Here is a 24022-nt window from a genome sequence, read left to right as displayed (position 1 = left end):
AGTTACACAAATAACTATTGTTTGACTCAAGAATATTGACTTAAAAAATAAAAGGATTTTTAAGCCATTCGAGTTTTTTGCATTAAAATATTATATAAGACCCTTTGACCATAAAAATTTGCACGTTGTAAGCTATTACCTTTTTATTTCAAGTATTCGGATAGGAGTGAAAATTTAAAAACGTACGTTTTCATGCCCCTGGCCTTTTACTTCGTAGATACTGGATTTGTAGTTTATTATTATGTGTTTTAATATTTTTTGGGACGGGGGCAACATGTTACACACATTTATTTGGTTTTAAATATGTTCTAGGTATTTTTTCGTATTTTTAAAGTCTCGAAATTCACGACCATGACGTGTCCCTAGGGTACATTTTCCAACTATCACGCTGTTTTGAGACTAATTATTCATGCCGAAATATATAAAACCATATTTTTATGTCATCAATGGTTATTAAATTTACATAAAAGGAGCATATTATAATTTTATTGTAATTGCAAACTGACTACCATGACAAAATAAGTCTGCCCCTCGATTTGGCGTCACGACCATTTGGGAAAAATTTTCAACTTTGGAGCACGACAGTGGCAAGCCTGGCGTCGATCGAGTCAGTTGGTTTTAGAGACTAGTTCGGGGTGTACGTCAGGATTGTAGTGCCGGTCGTTTCGAGTCGAAAGGAGGAATTACAAGATTAATAAAGGAAAGATTGTGTTTTTTGTAATTTTGGTGTGTCCATGACCGTACGTAGTCATTCGATGAAGTAGACATTGTGTTAATTTTTGTTTATTAGATATTTCAATTGCTAGATTAACCTAGAAGTCCACGTTGTATCCTCGAACATGAGGTGCAGGGCTGCCGCCAGAACAGAGCCAAATAACACGTAATTTCACGACCAAAGTTTCACGACCATCGCGGGTTTTTTCACGACCAATTCAGCCTTATGGATTATAGTGTGTTTGGTCGTGACAATAACTTTAATATAATTGTAAATTGAACAGTTTAGTTCAATTGAAACACATATTTTTATTATAACTAACAGTATAATTGAAGGATTGTTTAGAAAGATTTGGATTATTCCAGACAATTCACGACCGTACCGCTTGTCCCTGACCATCACGTTTATGATTTCTATCATAAAAATTTCAAAAATTAAAATATCGTCATATTTCAATGTTTTATACACAAAAGAAGCACACCTCTATACAAACATAACGATTTTTCGGGTCTCAGGCAAGTTTTTTTCGGAGTTATACAAACTTAAAAAGATTTTATTGACTTATTTTCAATTTTTTGAGATTTTTTATTTTTTTCTAGGAAGACCAAATATACCAAAAGCTCAGTGACCTTTTTATTGTATATAATGGTCATAAAAGTAAATTAGTTTATAGCAAAACATAGTTATAAAAATAATATTAGGCTAACCATTTTTAATATTCATTTAAATGTCCGTTATGGTGGTGACAGGATTTTGTGTTTTCCCACTAAAGATATTGCGTTACCATGGACATTTTATGAAACTTCAAATGTTAATGAAATAAAAAAAATAACATAAGTTTTGAAAAAAGGGGAAAAAAATATGCAAAGTGCTTTTCCTGAAAACGTACGTTTTTAAATTTTCACTCATAGACCGTACTTTTAGTACGCTACCGATAATACTATTTTTCAAATGATTAAGTTTTTAAAATAAACCTGTATGTAAATTTTTAGTTATTCTAACTTATAATAAGTTTCTATAATGCATTAATGCATTACTTATTAATCTTATTATTCCTTATCATAAAAGGTATACAGCAGAATTATTGTATAGGTTTTAGCTGGTTTACTGTGTACGCTTATCCTGAATTTAAAGGGTAACCGTTCAAAACAAAGAAATAAGTCGACTTTTTAAAGGGCAGCAGAAATATTGTAAAAAAAACTTATTCAAAAGAAACTTTAATGTTACAAATTTTTTAACAGTACAATGCTATGAACAAGTTATTCGATGGCCCAATTTGACAAACAGATTCATCTAGGTTTTGACTGACTAAAATGATGTAGTCTAAGACTTTATCTACGTCGATTTCCCTTTCCTTATGAATATGAGCCAGTGCAATCCCGTTCAATCGGTCTTCTGTCATGGTTGACCTGAGATAAGTTTTTATTCTTCTCAGTGAAGATTACACATTTTATCTAGTGTAATTTGGATCCCCAAGGGGTGAGGCTATAGCCCCCCCTGCCCCTCTCTGTACTGGATCTGCCACTGCTTGTTAATATGAACAACTTTCCAATTTACATCTACTGTCTATTTCTTTTAGTATTTGAGCAATAAACCAAAAACTAAATTTTCCCCTGTAAAATGCATGTTAATATCAAATACCCCCGCCGCAGCAAACCTACAGACTAAGCGAATTTCAACTTGTCTGATTACATTTTTACTCAAATATTTTCATAAATAATACATATTTATTCCCTATTTATACATATTTATACATGTATATTATGTGGTGTATACTTATCTTTATCTAGCACTAAGATAAGTATACACCACATAATATACATAAATCTTTATCTAGCACTATTTTGCGATTATGTTCTTAGTTTCTAAATGCACAATGTTAAAATGGGCTAAAAATAATGTTATAAAAAGTTCTCATAACTTTAGAATGGGTCAAGATTTTTTAAAACGGATTGCAGCATCGTATTCAGCATAAAAAAGTAGCTTAAAACGATGGGTCACAACCCTACCTTTACATTTGAAAAAAAAATTTTGTATCCAATATGGCGGATCCAAGATGGCGGCCAAAAATGTATACCCAGTCAAAATGAAGTACTTACTACTCTACAATGATCTGACGTAGTCCGGAGTTGATATCTTAAGAAATGTAGGAAAAAGTAGGGGGGGAACTCATTTAAAACTCACCTTTTCATATACAGGGTTATTACAAATGATGTTCATGATTTCAAACATACATAAAATATAGTTTTATTTGTTATACAAAGAAATAAAATGGTTACAACTTTTGAAAAACTCAAAAAGTTTCGACACAGATACACAGAACTGTAAATGCTCGATACGGGAACCCCTTGTGGTACGACAGATGTCAATAATGTAGTCAAGCTCTTGCTAGACTTTGAAAAGTGTGTCTTGATCTATTGTTTCAATAGCATTGGTAATCCGTTGCTGGATCTCAAGTATGCTATCTGATAATGGTGGTGTGTACGCCTTATCTTTGATGTATCCCCACAAGAAAAAAATACAGGGGGTGATGTCCGGAGATCTTGTAGGCCAGTTCAGGGGTGTGTCATTATTCGGACCACTGAGCTCGTTCCACATTTCAGGCAGCACATTGTTAAGTTCAGCCCTACTACAAGTAACATTCAAATGCAGCCATTTCTCTTAAATTTCAAGTGTCACTTGCCAATATAGTGGTTACTAGGAGGATCATCATTAAACCTGGTTCTAAAGTGTCGTTGCACACTAATAACAGATTGGTTAATGTAATATTCCAACTGGCAAAAAGCTTTCCTGGCTTCAAATTCAGCCATTACACAACACTTACAACAATTGACTTGACAAACAGCTGATATACACCCAAACCAATGTAAATGAAACTTAATGAGTTTTTCTTTCCAATGGTACCAACTAAAATAGTCTTGAAACAAATTAACCCAGTAATATTTATAATCAAAATCAGGAACATCATTTGTAATAACCCTGTATATATGAATTTGAACGGATGGTGTTTTTGGCCTCTAGGGACCTCAAAATGAAAAATTAAATCGGTCCCGGGTCCAGGTCTTACCATGAGTTCTACGGTAATAGCTTATTCCCTATATGGGAAATTCGCTAAAAACCTAAAACAAAAAAAATATGTTATTATTTGGTAATGAATTGCAGTAACATGCATTGATATGGGAAATTTTAGTTTTTGGTTTAACTCAAATACTAAAAGAAACAGGCACACACACACACACATATATATACTATATATATATATGAATTTAAGCGGATGATGTTTTGACCTCTTGGCTGGGGACATCAAAACGATCAAGTAAATCGGTCCTGTTTTCAGGTCTTACCATGATACATACGGTAATAGCTTATTCCCTATATGCAAAATTCGCTAAAAACATTAAGGTAGTTTAAATCCATTTTTACTTTCTCCCCCTATACTATAGTATATGGAGAAAGTATTGTTTTCATCAACATTTTTGAGTTTGAGTTTTGAGTGGATATATCTGTTTTGGTTCCCCCTGGACACAAAAAATTGGTTTTTGAAGTGATGTGGTCCGATTTCGATGAAATTTGGTGTGTAGGTTTAACTACACACCAAAAAACAAACAACCAAACATTGCTATGCACCATTGCATTGCTATTGTTTGTGGTTTGTGGTGTTATGTTGTTGGTGTGTTGGCTATGGTAGTATCTCCAGGCGTTTTTTTCTTCATTTTTTTGTAATTTTGATTTTTAATGTTGATTTTCCCATAAAACCCCATAAAATAATGGAAAAATCCAGATTTTCTAAAAAATGACTTGAATGATTTTCTTAAAAATTTAGTGTGTTATAGTCCTTTAAATTCTGAACAAAATGTTACAAATCCCATTTCCATAAAAAATTACGGTTCAAAAGTTATTGTAATTATGTAATTTTCCTATAAAAAACCATAAAATAACAAAAAAATCTTATTTTTGGAGAAAGGCTGGTATTGATCAAAATTAATATGTTGTGGTCCTTATAATTCTAAAAAAATAGTACGACAACCTATTGCTGTAGCAATTAATTACGGTTCAAAAGTTATTGCAACTTTTGTGATTTCAAATTATAAAATATCATATTTTCTCTCACCGCTTACCCATGATAAAGGTTGTTGACAAGCTTATGGGAGAAAGTATGAGTCAGAATGCTGATACCGTTTATTATATTTATTTATGAAAATAAAATAAGTTTTTATTAAACCCATTTTGAATATAATCATCAAAGCCAGTTAAACCATGGCTATAACATTTATACTCCATTGGTACTGTTGTAGTCTAGGGTTAAATTTGACTACTGAAGTTAAACCATGTAAAACAAAGACAGAACCACACAGCTACTGTCCTTCTTGGACAATTCACTCTGACAGCGCCTGTGTTTTTTTTATTCGCACCTAGGAGGTGTCATCATCTAAATTCATTGATGATTAATTCGTCTGTTAATTAGGTGATATATTATTCACAGTTTGATCATGCAGAAAAAAAATGTTCTTTATTATCTTATCTGGCTGTTAACAGATACAGATTTATCACTTATGTTAGATTGTTAAATACAAGGAATGCAACACAAGTGTAGGACTAACGTTAATATTTTATTCGACAATTTTAATCATTAGTTCGCATAAATGGACGAGTTGGAAATAGTGCCAGATGTCATTGATAAGCTACCTAATGAAAAACTAGACGTAAGTTGTGTTCTAACGAATAATAATTAATTATGTTTCCACATAATTATATTTTCTTGTGAATATAGAAAAGTGAGTTACCTACTAAAGCTATGTAAACGTAGCTCTCATGATTTTCTTATATTCTATGCTGAAGAAGAATAGTTAGACGAAACTAGTTTGTCTTCCTGTCTTTCTGTTGGTATTTACTCAAGGGAGGCCTTATTTTATAGAAGAGCCTTCGATGACGTCACTGTCAGATCTCTTCTCTTGAGGGAACACCATTACCACAACGATACGGTATTGAGCCATCGGCATTGGTGGTATAGTGGAAGCGTTCCTGGCTGATGAACTGAAGGTAGCTGGTTCGATCCCCACCGATAGCATTAACTTTTTGTCAACGATTTAGCTTCGAATGTGCTTGCTTCTTAACTGTAGTACATCTTTTCCTTTTGTTAGAATTTTTTCATTATCAGCAAGTTTGGTTAGGTTATGACAGTTTAATTTTATAATAAAAAAATTATAAGATTAATTTTATAATTTTTCTTAATTTTATAACTACCTGAAGGCGAGTGTGAGTGCAGCGAACGAGCTCCAACCTAAAGGTGAGTTTAACCAGGACGTGATTGAACCATGCAAAACAGCGAAAGAGCTCATCTTGAAAATAATAAACGAGCATTGGCATAAAACCACATTAGGACAGGACGACGTCTGTCGGGCCAGCTAGTAGTGAAATTAATAACCCCACAGCAGCAAACCTGCAGACTAAGCAAATTTCAACTTGTCTGATTTCATTTTTTATTTTTTACTAAAATATTTCCATAAATATAAATGATTTATTCCCAATTTAAATAACATTCGAATTAACAAGTGCTTAGGTTTGCTGCTACGGGGAAGGTAAAAAGTGTTTTTTGACCATACGTCAATACTAAAGGATGAAATAAATAACATTGCCCCCTACTTTTTTCTACATTTCTTTAGATATTAACTCCGGACCATGTCAGATCATTGTAGAGGAGTAAGTACTTCATTTTGACTGGGTACAAATTTTTGGCTGCAATCTTGGATCCGCCATATTGGATACAAAGTTTTTTTTTCAAATGTAGGGGTCAAAGGTAGGGCTGTGACCCATCATTTCAAACTAGATTTTTACGCTGAATGTCATGCTGCAATCCGTTTAAAAAAATCTTGATCCATTCTAAAGTTATGAGAAATTTTTATAGCTTAATTTTTAGCCTGGCCATTTTAACATTGTGTATGTGTATTTAAAAAAAGACCATAATCTCAAAATAGTGCTAGATAAAGATAAGTATACAAACCCATTTATTGTCGACCTATTTTCACTTGGTTATGATGGATGTATTTTTTTCGGCGGCCATCTTGGATCTGCCATTTTGAAATGTGATATAGTATATTACGTTACTAGACTAGCCCTGAAAATAAGTGTTTGCCGGACGAGTGACGTACGATAGTTTACGCCATACTACTAAATCTTTACAAATCCTAGATAACCACCAACTAAAGGACTAAAAATCACTAGTCATAACCATTAAGAGAGGTTATATTTTTGTTTATAACTACTCATTGCCACCCAAATACAGTATAATCAGCTGATTGGTGTCCGGTAAAACTCATTACAGTACAGTACGCAATGAAACCCCATTTGATTAAGCTGGCGGCAAACAGCTGTTTTCTGGACTAAATCCTTGCTTGGGAAGTTCGTCAAAATAGTGTAGTGTGGCGTACAATTATTTTAAATATGAAGGTGGTGTTGTGACCCAATTTTGAACTACTGTTTTATGTTGAGCTCAATGCCGCAATCCGTTTTTAAGTTTCATATTTGGTTTTTGAAATATTGACATTTTAAATAAAATTATTGTTATGTTTCATCAAGAAAGCTTGATAACGAAAAACGTATTGCGGCATTGAGTTCAGCATAAAGGAGCACTAGTTCAAAATGGTGGGTCACAACACCACCTTCATATTTAAAATAATTTATCACATTTCAAAATGGCGGATCCAAGATTGCGGCTGAAAAAAATACATCCATCGTAGCCATGTGAAAATAGGTCGACAATGAATGTGGGTGTATACTTATCTTTATCTAGCACTATTTTAAGATCATGGTCTTTTTTTATAAATGCACAATGTTAAAATAGACTAAAAATAAAGTTATGAAAAAATCTCATAACTTTAGAATCGATCAAGATTTGTTTAAACGGATTGCAGCATCGTATTCAGAGTAAAAATCTAGTTTAAAACCATGGGTCACAACCCTACCTTTACTTTTGAAAAATTGTATCCAAGATGGCGGCCAAAAATGTGTACCCAGTCAAAATGAAGTAGGCTACTTACTACTCTACAATGATCTGACATGGTCCGGAGTTAATGCCATAAGAAATGTAGCAAAAAGTAGGAGGGGGGGGGGGCTCATTTAAAACTCACCCTGTACATCCATAAACAAGTAAACTACAACAGTTTTCATTTTCTCCATAAGAATAACATAGGAATTTTAAATTACACTATTTTTGAATTTTCTCCGTGACGGTTAGGCATACAACAACACTTCAATATGCTAAATTATTTATTTTTTAAGCTCTACAAAATGGTTTAAACAGAAACTAGTGTTCAGGAGGTCTCGAGTTCGAAATCCGTCGGGGACATTATTTTTTTGTCAAAGATTTTGCTTTATTTGATTTTTATCTTATATATTTTTTATATTATCAGCAAGTTTGGTTGGTTAGGTTAGGTTATGACAGTTTAATTCTATAATTAAAAAGTTAATTTTACAACTAAAAATTATAAAATTAACTTAATTTATATTGTTCAACTTAGCGGTTCTAGCGGCGAACGCTGACACTATGTTAGCCATCGTCCCTCCCGTGTGTCCCACCGCTACATCAATTGCTAAATAAATAAGTGTAAACAAAGAAAATTAAAAACTGCAACGTATAAACAGCTGAGTCAAGAATAAAATAATATTCATTTGAACAAAAGAACTGGTCACATGTTGAAAGAATTTAAAAGGTAAACACGCTAATAAAGCTAGTTACGTAATAAATTGTCTATGTTTATTATCCATTCCATTATCAGTTCTAATATATAATTAAACCATAATAGAGTGAAAATTTAAAAACGTACGTTTTCATGTCCCTGGCCTTTTACTTCGTAGATACTGGATTTGTAGTTTATTATTATGTGTTTTAATATTTTTTGGGACGGGGGCAACATGCTACACACATTTTTTTGGTTTTAAATAGGTTCTAGGTATTTTTTTCGTATTTTTAAAGTCTCAAAATTCACGACCATGACGTGTCCCTAGGGTACATTTTCCAACTTTCATGCTGTTTTTAGACTAATTATTCATGCCGAAATGTATAAAGCCATATTTTTATGTCATCAATGGTTATTAAACTTACAAAAAAGGAGCATATTATAATTTTATTGTCATTGCAGACTGACTACCATGACAAAATAAGTCTGTCCCTCGATTTAGCGTCACGACCATTTGGGAAAAATTTCAACTTTGGAGCACGACAGTGGCAAGCCTGGCGTCGATGGAGTCAGTTGGTTTTAGAGACTAGTTCGGGGTGTACGTCAGGATTATAGTGCCGGTCGTTTCGAGTTGAAAGGAGGAATTACAAGATTAGTAAAGGAAAGATTGTGTTTTTTGTAATTTTGGTGTGTCCATGACCGTACGTAGTCATTCGATGAAGTAGACATGGTGTTAATTTTGTTTATAAGATATTTCAATTGCTAGATTAAACTAGAAGTCCACTTTGTATCCTCGAACATGAGGTGCAGGGCTACCGCCAGAACAGAGCCAAATAACACATAATTTCACGACCAAAGTTTCACGACCATCGCGGGTTTTTTCACGACCAATCCAGCCTTATGGATTTATAGTGTGTTTGGTCGTGACAATAACTTTAATATAATTGTAAATTGAACAGTTTAGTTCAATTGAAACACATAGTTTTATTATAACTAACAGTATAATTGAAGGATTGTTTAAAAAGATTTAGATTATTCCAGACAATTCACGACCGTACCCCTTGTCCCTGACCATCACGTTTATGATTTCAATCATAAAAATTTCAAATACCCCCGCCGCAGCTAACCTGCCGTCTAAGCGAATTTCCAATTGGCCGAATTGATTTTCAATTGATCTATTTAAATAACATTAGGTTTAACGAGTACCTAGGTTTGCTGCTACAAGGAAACTAATAAAGTAGTGTATTTTTAGTAAAATATTGATAGCTTACTATAAAATAAATAAATTTGCCAAGTTTGATCAAAATATATCCATAAACAAGAAAACTACAACATTTTACAATATTCTCCATAAGAATAACATGGGAATTTAAAATTTACCATTTTTTTAGTTTTCTCCGTAACCAATAACCGTACAAAAACACTTTGATATACTGAATTGTTTGTTTTTTTAAGCTCTTTAAGAAGGTTTAGAGAAAAATTGGGAAATTTTGTGTTTTGAGGGTAAAAAGTGAGAAAAACCAATTTTTACCCCATAAAACCCCACATAAAACCCTGTTCCCATGGTCCGATCATGCTGGATCGCGAACTCATTCAAGTTTATCCCGCCTTACACCTTCAAACCAAATTTCATCACTCAAGTTATCGTGTTCACGGACACATATATATATATATAAATCTATATATATATATATATACGTATATATATATATATATATACATATATAAAAATTTGAACGAATGGTGTTTTTGGCCTCTGGGGACATTAAAATGAAAAAGTAAATCGGTCCCGGGCCTAAGTCTTACCATGAGATTCCCTATAGGGAAATTCGCTAAAATTAAAATATCGTCATATTTCAATGTTTTATACACAAAAGAAGCACACCCCTATACAAACATTACGATTTTTCGGGTCTCAGGTAAGTTTTTTCGGAGTTATACAAACTTAAATAGATTTTATTGGCTTTTTTCTATTTTTTGAGTTTTTTTATATTTTTTTCTAGAAAGACCAAATATACCAAAAGTTCAGTGACCTTTTTATTGTATAATGGTCATAAAAGTAAATTAGTTTATAGCAAAACATAGTTATAAAAATAATATTAACTATTTTTAATATTCATTTAAACGTCCGTTATGGTCGTGACAGGATTTTGTGTTTTTCTACTAAAGATGCTCTTTAAAAAGAAAACTACCAAAGATATTGCGTTACCATGGACATTTTATGAAACTTCAAATGTTAATAAAATAAAAAAAATAATAAAAGTTTTGAAAAAAGGGGAAAAAATTTGCAAAGTGCTTTTCCTGAAAACGTACGTTTTTAAATTTTTACTCAATAATAACTAAACCACCCTCACTGAATCAATGTACATCGTAATCCCACATATTCATTTATTTAAACTACAAAATATTCAGAGCCTCCAAACTTAACCACAACTAAACACACGCCAAACAACTTTTTAGATTTCATAAAAGGATGGTTAGTCTAATTGCAGTATCCTAATGATGACGTTGTGCTCAATCTATGTCATTCATCTGTATATCTTTGGATAAAACCCGTCTGAGGTTGTGGTGGTAATTTAAAATCGTATTACTGAGGATTCTTGATCTTCTTCTTTATGACATCAATATTTCCGGGCCTAATCCAAACAAAGTTTAAGCATTCAAAAATATTGATTGTAAACAAAAAGCTATCAAGATGAATTAAAACTTGTAAAAAATTGATTTCCCTACCCTTTCCTAAAAAAGTTGAGCAGTAAAATGATTTGCATATCCTTTTTTTAATACTCGTGTACAGAGCCTCGACTTGTATGTACATCGATGGTGTTACTTATCTCGGTGGTCTACTAATCTTACTTTTTTCCTATAATCGATGACAAAATCAGAGTAAATAAAATAACCTGTACGTACTATATACGCTGTTTACAGCCGATCTACCTCAAAATGTGAATACTTCTGTGGCCACTTTTGCTGACGATACTGCTATTTTAGCGTCCCATCCTGATCCAGTGGTAGCTTCACTTAATCTTCAAAATTCGCTAGATGACTTAGAAGAATGGTTGCAAACATGGAAAATAAAAGTGAATGATAGCAAATCTACTCATGTGACCTTGCCATGTGCTCCGGCCAAGTCAGTGGAGTAGGGCGGGGTTTGAATCTTAATTCGCCAAAGTTTGCCTTGAGGAATATTAAAGCTAACCAAAATTCTATCCTTATCTGTTGAGTTGGTTTTAAAAGGGCGCCACCCCATTAATCATACCCTTGAGTTCGTGTGATGGCAATGGGGAATCCATCCAGTTGGGTCAGTTCATCAGATAACAAGATGATAATGCAGATAATTACTTTTAAGATAAAGAAAGTTTGACTGTTCATGCAATCTTATAACTAAACAGCGAATAAATTTATGTACACTCAAAATATACCAAAAGAATTGATTAAAATTCAAAAGACTCTAATTCAAATTGTTTTGTAAATTCACACTAAATTATTTGTGTCTAGACAGGCAAATAGATGATAACCAGTTAGCAGACACAATATTTATTCAGCTATCAGATTGTTACATGCAAAATATATAATTTCAATGTGGCTCCAATTTATATATTCAACCCTCAATGTCACTTGAGCCACAAAATATGAAATAATAAAGTATTTCCAAAATTTACATAAATAAATCTGATAATGTCTGCTCAAGATAAACTTTAGTATATGTTTCACCAAAAGCAAGATATTCAGCAAATAATACTACAATATAAAAATTAATTAATCAATTGAGTGCAACTGCAGGTGGCCACCGTGCTGAAAAGTCATTTTAAATACATACTAGCTGTTTGCCCGTTCTACGTACGGGAATCTTGTAGTAAGTTAAAACCTTATATCAATTAAATGTCCCCCGCTCGTGTTAGTCCATATTTTATATGTAACGATGAAAGGAATTGCTTTACAGTATAGATCTATGAGGCATAGCCTTAAGGTAGGCCTGTAATTGAAAGTTACTTTTCACACTGGTTAAAAGTAGTTAAAACACTACCTCAACCTCACTACTGCACACTTTATTCGGGTTGAAAGTTTTATTAACAATGGTGCTCTTGTCTTTTCCACGAAAAATAAGGACATTAATGCGTTACCAATAGACATACACACACAAATACAGAATTGAGTCCACACAACATTTTGGAATCCAGACAGAAAACGCTAAAAATTATACAGTAAGACATCAAATAAATTTATTAAGCAATAAGGTGCAGTGTTTATAAATAAATATTGAAATTAGTGTGTGTTTGTATGTAAAAATTATTCTTACTGCTACCACCGGTTCTAAAGAAAAGTAGCAGTATCAAAAACCAACGTTTACATTTGAGAAAAGATGTTAACATATTAATGACAGTTTGAAGAAACCACCTTTATCCAAACAAAGGTTTCTTATTTAAAAGATTACGTAATCTCTAAACGATAATCGGAACATATATCTAGCAAACATTCAGAGGAAATGTGACAAAAAACGCACAAATCTGGGGTTTTGTACGTTTGTAGTTTTATTTCCTAAGTAGGAAAAGTACCGATATCGTTGTCGAAATGTAAGTAAGTAGAAACCAAAAGTGACACATTGGATAAGCGAGTTTAGCTACATCTGTTAAATTAAACCTCTGTTACGGTACGATCACAGCGAAATCCACGATCACCCACTGCAGCTGTGATTTTTTACTTTGCACTTAACACAACTGTAACACAACTGTCCTTGAAGCGCCGTCAATGAGTGGAAACCTTTGTAAGCTACGGTATTGGTGACGATGATTAAAAAAAATGTAAGTTTCCTTGCACTAATACAACACTGATTCACGGTATTTTCCCTGGTTATCAAAACTCAAGAACAATCGTTGCACTTGCGATTAATTAAACCGGTTAAGTAAGGCACAACGTTTTTAATCTCACTTGGTTTGGATGTGCTGACAAAACTTGATCGGAAATGGTTGCGGTATTTGTAAACAACTTTGAATGTAATCATATCAGTGACAGCTAGAAGTGAGAACTAATCCAAACAGCTGATCGTTATTTCATAAAATGTAATAGTAAACATTGGGAGAAAATTTGACAAAAATCGAACAAAATTGGGTTTTTGGTGGTTTGTTATTTTGTTTTCAAAGAAGCGAGGCCATGTTTTTATAACCAAAGACACTCTCACCAATTCAGTAAATACAGAAAAATTATTAAAACCTTGATCGGTAATCTAGTTTTCTAGGAGTAGGCCGCGTAAAATGACCTTTCGGCGTTACAGACGCAACCACAGAATGGACAAACAGACAGACATACAGACAGAAATTGAGATAAGACTCGTTTCGGCTTTCTTAGGCTATGAAACGTAAAAATAACAAAAAACTGCATGATTCTAAGCAATGTACAGACAAAACTGTAATTTTATTTATATAGATAAATTCATAAATACATACACATAACCATAAACATATCATCAAACAAGAACATGCACAATACTTAAATCTAACCAGGCTAAGTAAATTATAATAAATATTCTCCGATGAGGCGTGTCGACATCCAGGCACTCAAATATTCCTGTGGCACTTAATAGTCTCACACACACCTAGAGCAGGGCCGAACTTACCTAGGGGCGGACGGGGCGAGCGCCCGGGGCCCCCGGGCCTAGGGGGGCCCCGAAGGGGCCCCTTGCACAGTAGTTTTTATTAATATCTTCGAAAATTAATCAGACACTTACCGAATGATCTTCTTTTTTAACAGCTTTATTGTCGTTATCCTATATTTAAGGTTATAGTTAGATGAACTTTAAGGTATTACTAGGACCAAAATTCTTGACTCTAAGGGACTTTTCCTCAGGGTTGCACTGGGCCCCGCGCTTAGACCAAGTTTACACGAGCATAGCTGCTAGGCTGTGACGGACCAGTTTGAGTTTCAATGAAGCCGTTCACACAAACCTACGGCCGCGGTGATAAAGTTGAAGGGGGCCCCTTCGCTTGGGGCAAAAAATACAATACATAATATGAAAACTCTTGTCCTAACGTAGAACGTAACTTGTACAATTGTGTTGGGGTTAAATGGAGATTAAATTGAGATCTAATACTTTTGAAAAATAAAAACATTGTTTGAAAAATATGTTTTATTAGATGTTATTCTTTTACCTCTAGTATATGTCATTCACGATTTTAAGGGGCAGAAGTATTATATTACCCATTCAATTAAAAGGTTTTATAAAATAGTAATTAAGTTATACGTCGAAATTCGGATCTTCAATTTAGTCGATAGAGTCAAAATCATACAGTGCCAGTAGGATAAAAAATCTATATAGACATTTTATGACAACTAGGGTCGTCTGATGTTAACAAAAATTACATTATTTGGGAGCGGGCGAGCGTTGTCGACTGAAATCGTAAAAAGCGCTCAACAAGCAGCTGCAACAATAAATGATAATGAGCTGATAAGGGATCCTGTCTAGTCTTGTCTGTCTCACGCACGTGCATACACATACATACAATGCCTTATCGCCAATCCAAAACAATTTAAATCACTTTACTCCTAGTGTGTTTTTGGTTGACATTATCGTACTTTTGTGTTGTATTTTATTATTAATTCTGCAAACACTACAAAGAACAAATTAATGTTGTATTGAATGTTATGTTTGTGCTGTATTAATTTATATTGAATACATTTGAACATCTTTTAGTTTACTCATATAAATGGTTAGCTTGTGATTGGTTATTAGACTTGTATTGTAACATTTTACTCGTCAAGAAAAAACTCAAACTCGTTAAAGTTCTTAATGGTGCTTTTCATGCTAGGACTTTTAACATATTATACAAACGAGAATTCCATGCCAAAACCACTATGAAAATAAACATAAGTCATAGTTTATGATTTTATAGTTTTAGTGCAGCCAAGAAATGTAGGAAAAGCAGGAGGTTTTAATTGCCATGCCAACGTATCAGAGTAGGAAGTGACATTTATTTATAGGGAAAATAACTATGTTCTAAACTTTATAATGATTAATCTATAAAAAGTAAACTTTAAAATTGTTTTGACTTGTATCTTATAAACTTAGTACAGTAAAAGGTTTGTTAGTAAAATTATAGTAAGTTATAAAATATATTAAAGCTTTAAAAGTTTATGCATTATCTCCGACTTACATCACGTGTTTAAATATAACTTATTCCATTAATTAATGTTAGTTATTTTTCATTTGAGTTTTCATTCAAGCACCAAATAGAATGTGTATTACAGTAAAAAAAATAAATTAAACCTTTTACAATTACGTGTTATTTTATTTTTATTTTATCTATAGTTTTCATTATTTGTTGTAAAGGATATTACATTTTAATGTATTGCAAAAAATGTGTAAGGTACCTGCTAGGTATATTAAAATTGTATAAATACAATTACAACAAGAACAAATCATAAAATAACACCGTACATTGTAGCTATTTTCAGACTTAAAATATTACATACAATTAGTTTATGCAAAATACAGCATTCTAACAGGTTTACATATTAATTCACCTTGAAATTAGCTATTTAAAATTAGTGTGCATGTAAATGCGTTACATTGTGTACCGTATATGTTCTCGTATAATCATACTGGGGGCCCCATCGGCAAATTCGCCCGGGGCCTCTGAAGTCCTAAGTCCGGCCCTGACCTAGAGGTGGGGCACTCAAGCACCAAGTGTCCACAATGTCTGGCTAGCCAAGTGTTTATTTGATTAATCCGGGATAAGCTCTGAGATCAGATATGGTAAGATATTTTGGACTAAAGAATAAGATGTCTGACTTATCGGTTGAAGACAGATGATCTCGGGCTCAGTCTGAAGTAGGTAGGTCCACAGCATCAGTGGTGATTGACCAGTCAGGTCCAAATGTCCAGAAACATAGCAGTGGGTAGACCAAGTGCGGTAGAGTACGAAGCAGTGACCAGAGTGTCCAGGCTCTTAGATCAAATCCCAGCAGCAGTAGCCAAAAAAACCCTACAAAATTCCTTACTGAATAGTACATGATCTCACCATAAACATAATATATATATATATTTAACCAAACAAGTTCCAGTGCCACACTTTTAAGCCAAAACATAACTTTTGAATGTCATAGTGATGAATTATGCTCATGCCCTTGTAACCAGATTTGAATATAAAATGAGTTGTGTTGTAAAACATTAAATAAATGCAATAGTTGTTCCCTGTTTAAATAAATAATTCAACTAATTTGTCACAGTGTGTATTACAAATAACAATCCTACATAAATACAAATATTTAAATATTACCAAATATTTTCACCAAAGATAATCACACTAGTTCAAAGATAATAGATAAAAATATGCAACTTTGTAAACAACTTCTTGAGATAATGCCAGGTCCTGGATATTATCTGCATAATAATCTGTTTGATCTGTATTCCAAATAATATGCTACAATTGTAACTGCCCAAAAGCTTATACAGTATGATTTAATCATTTTATCACACCTACTATGATGTATTGAAATCATGCAATAATTATTTTAACCTCAAGAATCTATTACGCATTAAATTATACATCAAACAATGAGAACACTAATTATGATTTTTGACCCAGTTAAAATTGACAAAATGGAACATAAAATATGTACAATTAAATGAATTTGACCTAGACAATGTAGCTACATAAAATGTTGATTATTAAAAATATAGCCTAATATTTACAAATTTACTAACGTTTGAGATATTATTTACAGTTTTCAGCAAAACCAAGTAGGTAATTAATTTAATAAAAATACTACTGGATTTTTAATATTTTAACATTTACAGCCCAACAATGATTGTAATTTACTTTACTCACTATTCACAAAATTTTTTGTACAACACTAGTTAGCTTTAAATTTCAAGTTATGCTTGATATTAAATTAACACCCATAACGTTTATTTTTCTTTGATTATCAGCAAAAATTCCTAATAAAATATATTTTACCTATTTTACAAATTTTTAGAAACATGTGCTTTTTGAGATTGTCTAGGCATGAAAAGTCAATGTTAGAATTTTATAATTCTAACCATATTAATCATTCGAGGCAACATAAACTACTTTATTGATTTTGATACATAAAATTTACAAATAAAATATCTGCATTACCTCTTTAAATAATATCCTCAATAAAATATTCCTGAAGAGAAGAGGGTGTTGTCCTGGATATCCACAATCAGTCAGGTCGGCATCCACACCATAAATGCACAGTTTTCCTTATCCATCAGCTGGGCTTATCAGTACTCATGCACAAACCTGAGGGCTACTGATGGTCGGCACGTGTAGCTCCCTTGGCTAAAGATTGAATTGATCTTGCTCCTTCAGTGGAGAAGCGGCAATTGCAAGACCTACTAGTAATATTGTGTATTGGGGCAGTTGAAGGCGTCCCTCCAAACAGCAATAAATCCTATCGGGTGATCAGTCCGATTTCCCCTTGTTCTAAACATTACTAGCAGCGTTACAAACACCCCCCAAGCAGAAGGAAGTTGCCTGCAAATTCCTCAATTAGGCGTAAGGCTTGAGGTCTTCTACGTGCCATGTGCCAACATTCTTCCCAGCCTGGTCAGTCAGCTCATAGATAAGTGGCGATACTCTTCTGGTGATTGTGAAAGGTCCAAGAAACTTCGAAGCTAACTTAGCTGAAAAGTTTTTGGTGGCGTCAGACTGCTGGTAGTTCTTCTTCCAGACAAGGTCATTCACTTTATACTCTTGATGCCGTCTTCTCAGGTTGTACCTTGCAGCATTCTTCTGATGAGCCTGTTCCATCTTCTCTTGAACTGTAGAGTAGATTATCCTTAGACCCCTCAGCTTTCGTCCATAGACTTGGTTGTCCTCTACTTCTTCAGGTGTATCTTCAGTCTTGTCTTCATCTTCCAGATTTAAGTTCAACTCCTGGCCAAAATTTAGATAGTTAGGAGTGTATCCAGTGGTGTCATGTCTTGCAGAACGAAGTGCGAAACCAATCTTGGGCAACTCTTTATCCCAATGACGGTGATTGTCACCTACATAAGCCCTCAACATATTCCCAATGGTTTTATTCACCCGCTCAGCTGGATTTGACTGGGGATGCCTGCTAGCATTGTACAATATCTTCACCTTGTACTCCTTGGCTAAATCCTTAACAGGTTTTCCAATGAATTCAGGACCGTTGTCGCAAATCAAAAATCGAGGGATTCCCCAAAGCAAGAAAACATCCCTTTCAAGGTGCTGGGCGACTAAGTTTGCAGTGGCAGCACGAAGAGGAAATAACAAACAACACTTTGTAAAAGTGTCTACTACTACTAAAATATATCGATAGCCTGACGTTGAGCGTGGAAAAGGACCTAACAAATCGGCAGCTACCATAGTCCAAGGTTTATGCACCGCTCTACTGGCTCCCATCATTCCTGCTGGCTTAGTCTGTTCAGCCTTACTTTGTTGACATACACGACATCGGGACACATAGTTCGCTATATCTTTCCTCATTTTTGGCCAATAGTACAAGCTCTTCACTCTCTCAAATGTTTTGGTGACTCCAAGGTGACCTGCAGTTGGAATATCATGAAGTTGGCGAAGTATTTCTGTCCTTTCATGTTTTGGTGGGACCTTCTTCCATTCATCAGCTCTTTCCAGACGAGTTTCCTTACTAGAAACCCGCTTCCAAAGGGTATCGCCATCAGTCTTCCACAAGGGATAAAGTTCATTGTCTTCTTGAACGCTTCTTAACATCTTCTTGTGCCATCTATCTTCCTTGATGGTATCACTCCCATCTGGAACTGTTGCAGATACTGCCGGGATATTATCCTCTTCTGGTAGAGTTGATCTAGACAACAAGTCTGGTACCACGTGTTCTTTACCTTCCCGGTGGATAAGGTCAAAACTATAGGGATGAAGACGCAGAGCCCATCTCGCTAGACGTCCCTGTGGATTCTTAAGCCGGAAGAGCCACAACAAACTATAATGGTCTGTGATGACCGTAAAATGAGTACCTTCAATATAAGGCCTAAATCTCTCCACAGCCCATATCACAGCAAGACACTCACGCTCAGTGGCCGACAACTTTTGTTCACCTTTAGATAAAGTCCTACTTGCATAGGCAATCACTTGCTCTCCCTGCTCACAATTTTGGCTTAACACCGCACCAATCCCAACACCAGACGCATCGCAAGACACAATAAAAGGTTTGTTAAAATCTGGGCATGTCAAAATAGGGGCTTTAACAAGGCAGCTTCTGATATCCTCAAAGGCCTCTTCTGCTTCCTTGGTCCACTCAAAACGTTGGTTCTTCTTCAGCATTTTTGTTAAAGGATACAATCTACTGGCGAAATCTGGTATGAAACGTCGGTACCATGAAGCTGTACCGCAGAACTGTCTCACGGCCTTCTGATTGCTTGGTCTAGGGATCTTGATGATAGCTTCAATCTTGTCTGGGTCCACGCGCAATCCTCGCTGGTCAACAACATAACCAAGGTACCTAAGCTCCTTACAACACAAATGACATTTGTCCTTATTGAGAGTCACATTAGCAGAGCGGAGGCGAGAAAATATTTCTTTAAGCACTTCAAGATTGCGATCAAAAGTGTTGGTTATAATGACAATGTCATCCAGATAGACAAAGACATTCGGTTCCAGGTCTGCTCCGATGACTGAATCAATAAACCGCTGCCAAGTAGCTGGGGCATTGTGAAGGCCGAACGGCATGGTTAAGAACTCAAACAACCCACGCCCAGGTACGGTAAAGGCTGTCTTCTCTCGGCTGTCCACAGAGAGTGGGATCTGCCAATACGCAGACTTTATATCCAGCGATGAGAGGTATCGAGCATCCCTAAGGCGATCCAAAATGGTGGTGACATGGGGCAGAGGGTAGGCATCTGGTTTGGTCACATCATTGACCCGTTTGAAGTTCACACAAAACCTCTTCGAACCATCGGGTTTGTCAACAAGTACAATGGGAGAAGACCAACCACTTTTTGATGGAGCCACAACACCTAATTCCAACATCTTCTCAAGCTCCTCGTAGACAGTCTTGAGTCTAGCTGGGGACATAGGATAGTACCTCTGTTTTATTGGAGGTGCGTTCCCTGTGTCTATCACATGTTCTACGCCAATTGCTCTTCCAAGGGTTCCTGACTGTTGCTTAAAATGATCTTCCACCAACTCTTGAAGTCTTGACTTTTCCTCTTCTGTCAGATGTGATTCCGATGTAAGTCCAGCAGATAGTTCTAATGAGGCAATCTTTGACTGTGGAGGTGCAAATTCCCATATTCTATTATGTAAATCAGTGATTAACTGCATTTTCTCCCAAAAATCAATACCAAGAATCAATGGTTGTTTCATACTAGGCACAACTAAAACACAAACTTCTCTGGTTTGCCCTTCCAAGGTAATAGGAATAGTTAATTGCCCTGTAATAGCATGTTTTTGCGCTCCGGCAGTCTCTACCCACTTATGTTGTGTCAATCTCAAGCGAGCTGGAGTACCTTCTAACATTTTTAAACCATCTTGACCCAAAACAGTGTTGGAAGCTCCAGAATCCAAAAGTGCCCTACATTTCTTTCCAAAAATCCTAACGTCTAAATAAGGCCTATTATCTTTTCCGTTAGTCTGAAAAACATAATTCAAAAATACAGTTGGGTTGCTACATGATAGGGAGTCAACCTGTTGAGAGTGGCTGGCCCCCAAACTTATCCGTTTTTTGGATTGCATTTAGTGCAGTCAGTTTTCACTGTGTCAGGGTTTCCACAACCAAAGCAGAACTTCTTCTTGCGCTGTTTCCTGCAAGTGCTAAAGCTGTGTCCAGGGAGGTCACAATTCCAACAAGTTATCGATGGCTTCCTCGATTCAGCGGATTTTTGAGTAATGCTCGCTACTTCACCATATACTGCTCTCTTACTATGAGACGGTCCTCCATACGCTAGATCAGGTTCCAGAATATTATTGGTCCTAGGGGTTTGTCTAGGGTTAGTCTAGGGATTATAATTTACTTAGCCTAACCAGGCTAAGTAAATTATAATAAATATTCTCCGATGAGGCGTGTCGACATCCAGGCACTCAAATATTCCTGTGGCACTTAATAGTCTCACACACACCTAGAGGTGGGGCACTCAAGCACCAAGTGTCCACAATGTCTGGCTAGCCAAGTGTTTATTTGATTAATCCGGGATAAGCTCTGAGATCAGATATGGTAAGATATTTTGGACTAAAGAATAAGATGTCTGACTTATCGGTTGAAGACAGATGATCTCGGGCTCAGTCTGAAGTAGGTAGGTCCACAGCATCAGTGGTGATTGACCAGTCAGGTCCAAATGTCCAGAAACATAGCAGTGGGTAGACCAAGTGCGGTAGAGTGCAAAGCAGTGACCAGAGTGTCCAGGCTCTTAGATCAAATCCCAGCAGCAGTAGCCAAAAAAACCCTACAAAATTCCTTACTGAATAGTAAATGATCTCACCATAAACATAATATATATATATATTTAACCAAACAAGTTCCAGTGCCACACTTTTAAGCCAAAACATAACTTTTGAATGTCATAGTGATGAATTATGCTCATGCTCTTGTAACCAGATTTGAATATAAAATGAGTTGTGTTGTAAAACATTAAATAAATGCAATAGTTGTTCCCTGTTTAAATAAATAATTCAACTAATTTGTCACAGTGTGTATTACAAATAACAATCGTACATAAATACAAATATTTAAATATTACCAAATATTTTCACCAAAGATAATCACACTAGTTCAAAGATAATAGATAAAAATATGCAACTTTGTAAACAACTTCTTGTGATAATGCCAGGTCCTGGATATTATCTGCATAATAATCTGTTTGATCTGTATTCCAAATAATATGCTACAATTGTAACTGCCCAAAAGCTTATACAGTATGATTTAATCATTGTATCACACCTACTATGATGTATTGAAATCATGCAATAATTATTTTAACCTCAAGAATCTATTACGCATTAAATTATACATCAAACAATGAGAACACTAATTATGATTTTTGACCCAGTTAAAATTGACAAAATGGAACATAAAATATGTACAATTAAATGAATTTGACCTAGACAATGTAGCTACATAAAATGTTGATTATTAAAAATATAGCCTAATATTTACAAATTTACTAACGTTTGAGATATTATTTACAGTTTTCAGCAAAACCAAGTAATTAATTTAATAAAAATACTACTGGATTTTTAATATTTTAACATTTACAGCCCAACAATGATTGTAATTTACTTTACTCACTATTCACAAAATTTTTTGTACAACACTAGTTAGCTTTAAATTTCAAGTTATGCTTGATATTAAATTAACACCCATAACGTTTATTTTTCTTTGATTATCAGCAAAAATTCCTAATAAAATATATTTTACCTATTTTACAAATTTTTAGAAACATGTGCTTTTTGAGATTGTCTAGGCATGAAAAGTCAATGTTAGAATTTTATAATTCTAACCATATTAATCATTCGAGGCAACATAAACTACTTTATTGATTTTGATACATAAAATTTACAAATAAAATATCTGCATTACCTCTTTAAATAATATCCTCAATAAAATATTCCTGAAGAGAAGAGGGTGTTGTCCTGGATATCCACAATCAGTCAGGTCGGCATCCACACCATAAATGCACAGTTTTCCTTATCCATCAGCTGGGCTTATCAGTACTCATGCACAAACCTGAGGGCTACTGATGGTCGGCACGTGTAGCTCCCTTGGCTAAAGATTGAATTGATCTTGCTCCTTCAGTGGAGAAGCGGCAATTGCAAGACCTACTAGTAATATTGTGTATTGGGGCAGTTGAAGGCGTCCCTCCAAACAGCAATAAATCCTATCGGGTGATCAGTCCGATTTCCCCTTGTTCTAAACATTACTAGCAGCGTTACAACCTTCACTACCAGAATAGGTACTTGTTTGGGCCATCCTTATTTCCCTCCAATCTCCTTAATCTGGTGGAAAGTGAGTGAACTAAGTAATGCAGTGTTTGTGTTTGATTGGTGCTGAACTCTGGTGGGCAAAGCCTGAACTTGGTGGAGTGGGTGATCTTATCTACTTTCTCTCTTCTGGAAAAAGTTTTCAGACAAGCAACATGTCTAGGGTTTTGTTTGGTGCAGTGTTAAAGTTTCTAAGTATTGGTTTAAAGTAAATGTAAATATGTAGTGCTTCAAGTAATCATTTTCTTTAATAACTTCCTATAAAGATGTAAAGATCTTCGAAAGTGGGTAAGATCACTCCAACATCATAAGTGAACATTATTAGCATCAGTAACTTCAACAGACATTATGTGGCCACTTCCCTTCCTTCCTCCCAAGTCCATTTAACCATTATTAATTATTGGGGAAATAAATGCATCTGGCCAGATTTAAACTAATAAATCTAAATAAAGTTAAATATGACTGTAAGATAAAAGGTACACTTAATTTCTAGGTAAAAGTAAACAACAATCCATGTTAACTGTAATGAGTGAAAGCCTTAATAAACCAATGGTTTCAAATGTATGTATTGTTCCTCATGTCTAGCCCCAAATAAGTCACCAAAGCAAGTCAGATAATACAGTCCACTTAAGTGTATGTTTAAAATAAAGTCAGTTAAAGTCAAACACGGGCATTGGTCCGAACATTTGGTCCTTCGAGCC

The 24022-nt window shown here is 34.7% G+C and overlaps 1 protein-coding gene across 1 annotated transcript in view; it reads left to right on the top strand.

Annotated features, from left to right (window-relative positions):
• The first annotated feature begins 5284 nt into the window (after positions 1–5284).
• LOC128982630 (protein D2-like) overlaps positions 5285–24022 on the top strand; it is a 113466-nt gene continuing 94728 nt past the window's right edge. Inside the window, exon 1 of the mRNA XM_054401585.1 lies at positions 5285–5418. Within this exon, the coding sequence (XP_054257560.1) occupies positions 5359–5418 (60 nt within the window). The 5' untranslated portion in view covers positions 5285–5358. The remainder of the gene's footprint in view (positions 5419–24022) is intronic.

The sequence above is a fragment of the Macrosteles quadrilineatus genome, unplaced genomic scaffold (genome assembly GCF_028750875.1).
Source record: "Macrosteles quadrilineatus isolate MER2022 unplaced genomic scaffold, UCM_ALF_1.0 Scaffold_1__1_contigs__length_201487025, whole genome shotgun sequence".
In the NCBI taxonomy this organism is placed as follows: Eukaryota; Metazoa; Arthropoda; class Insecta; order Hemiptera; family Cicadellidae; genus Macrosteles; species Macrosteles quadrilineatus.
This window is presented reverse-complemented; position numbering and strand designations above follow the sequence as displayed.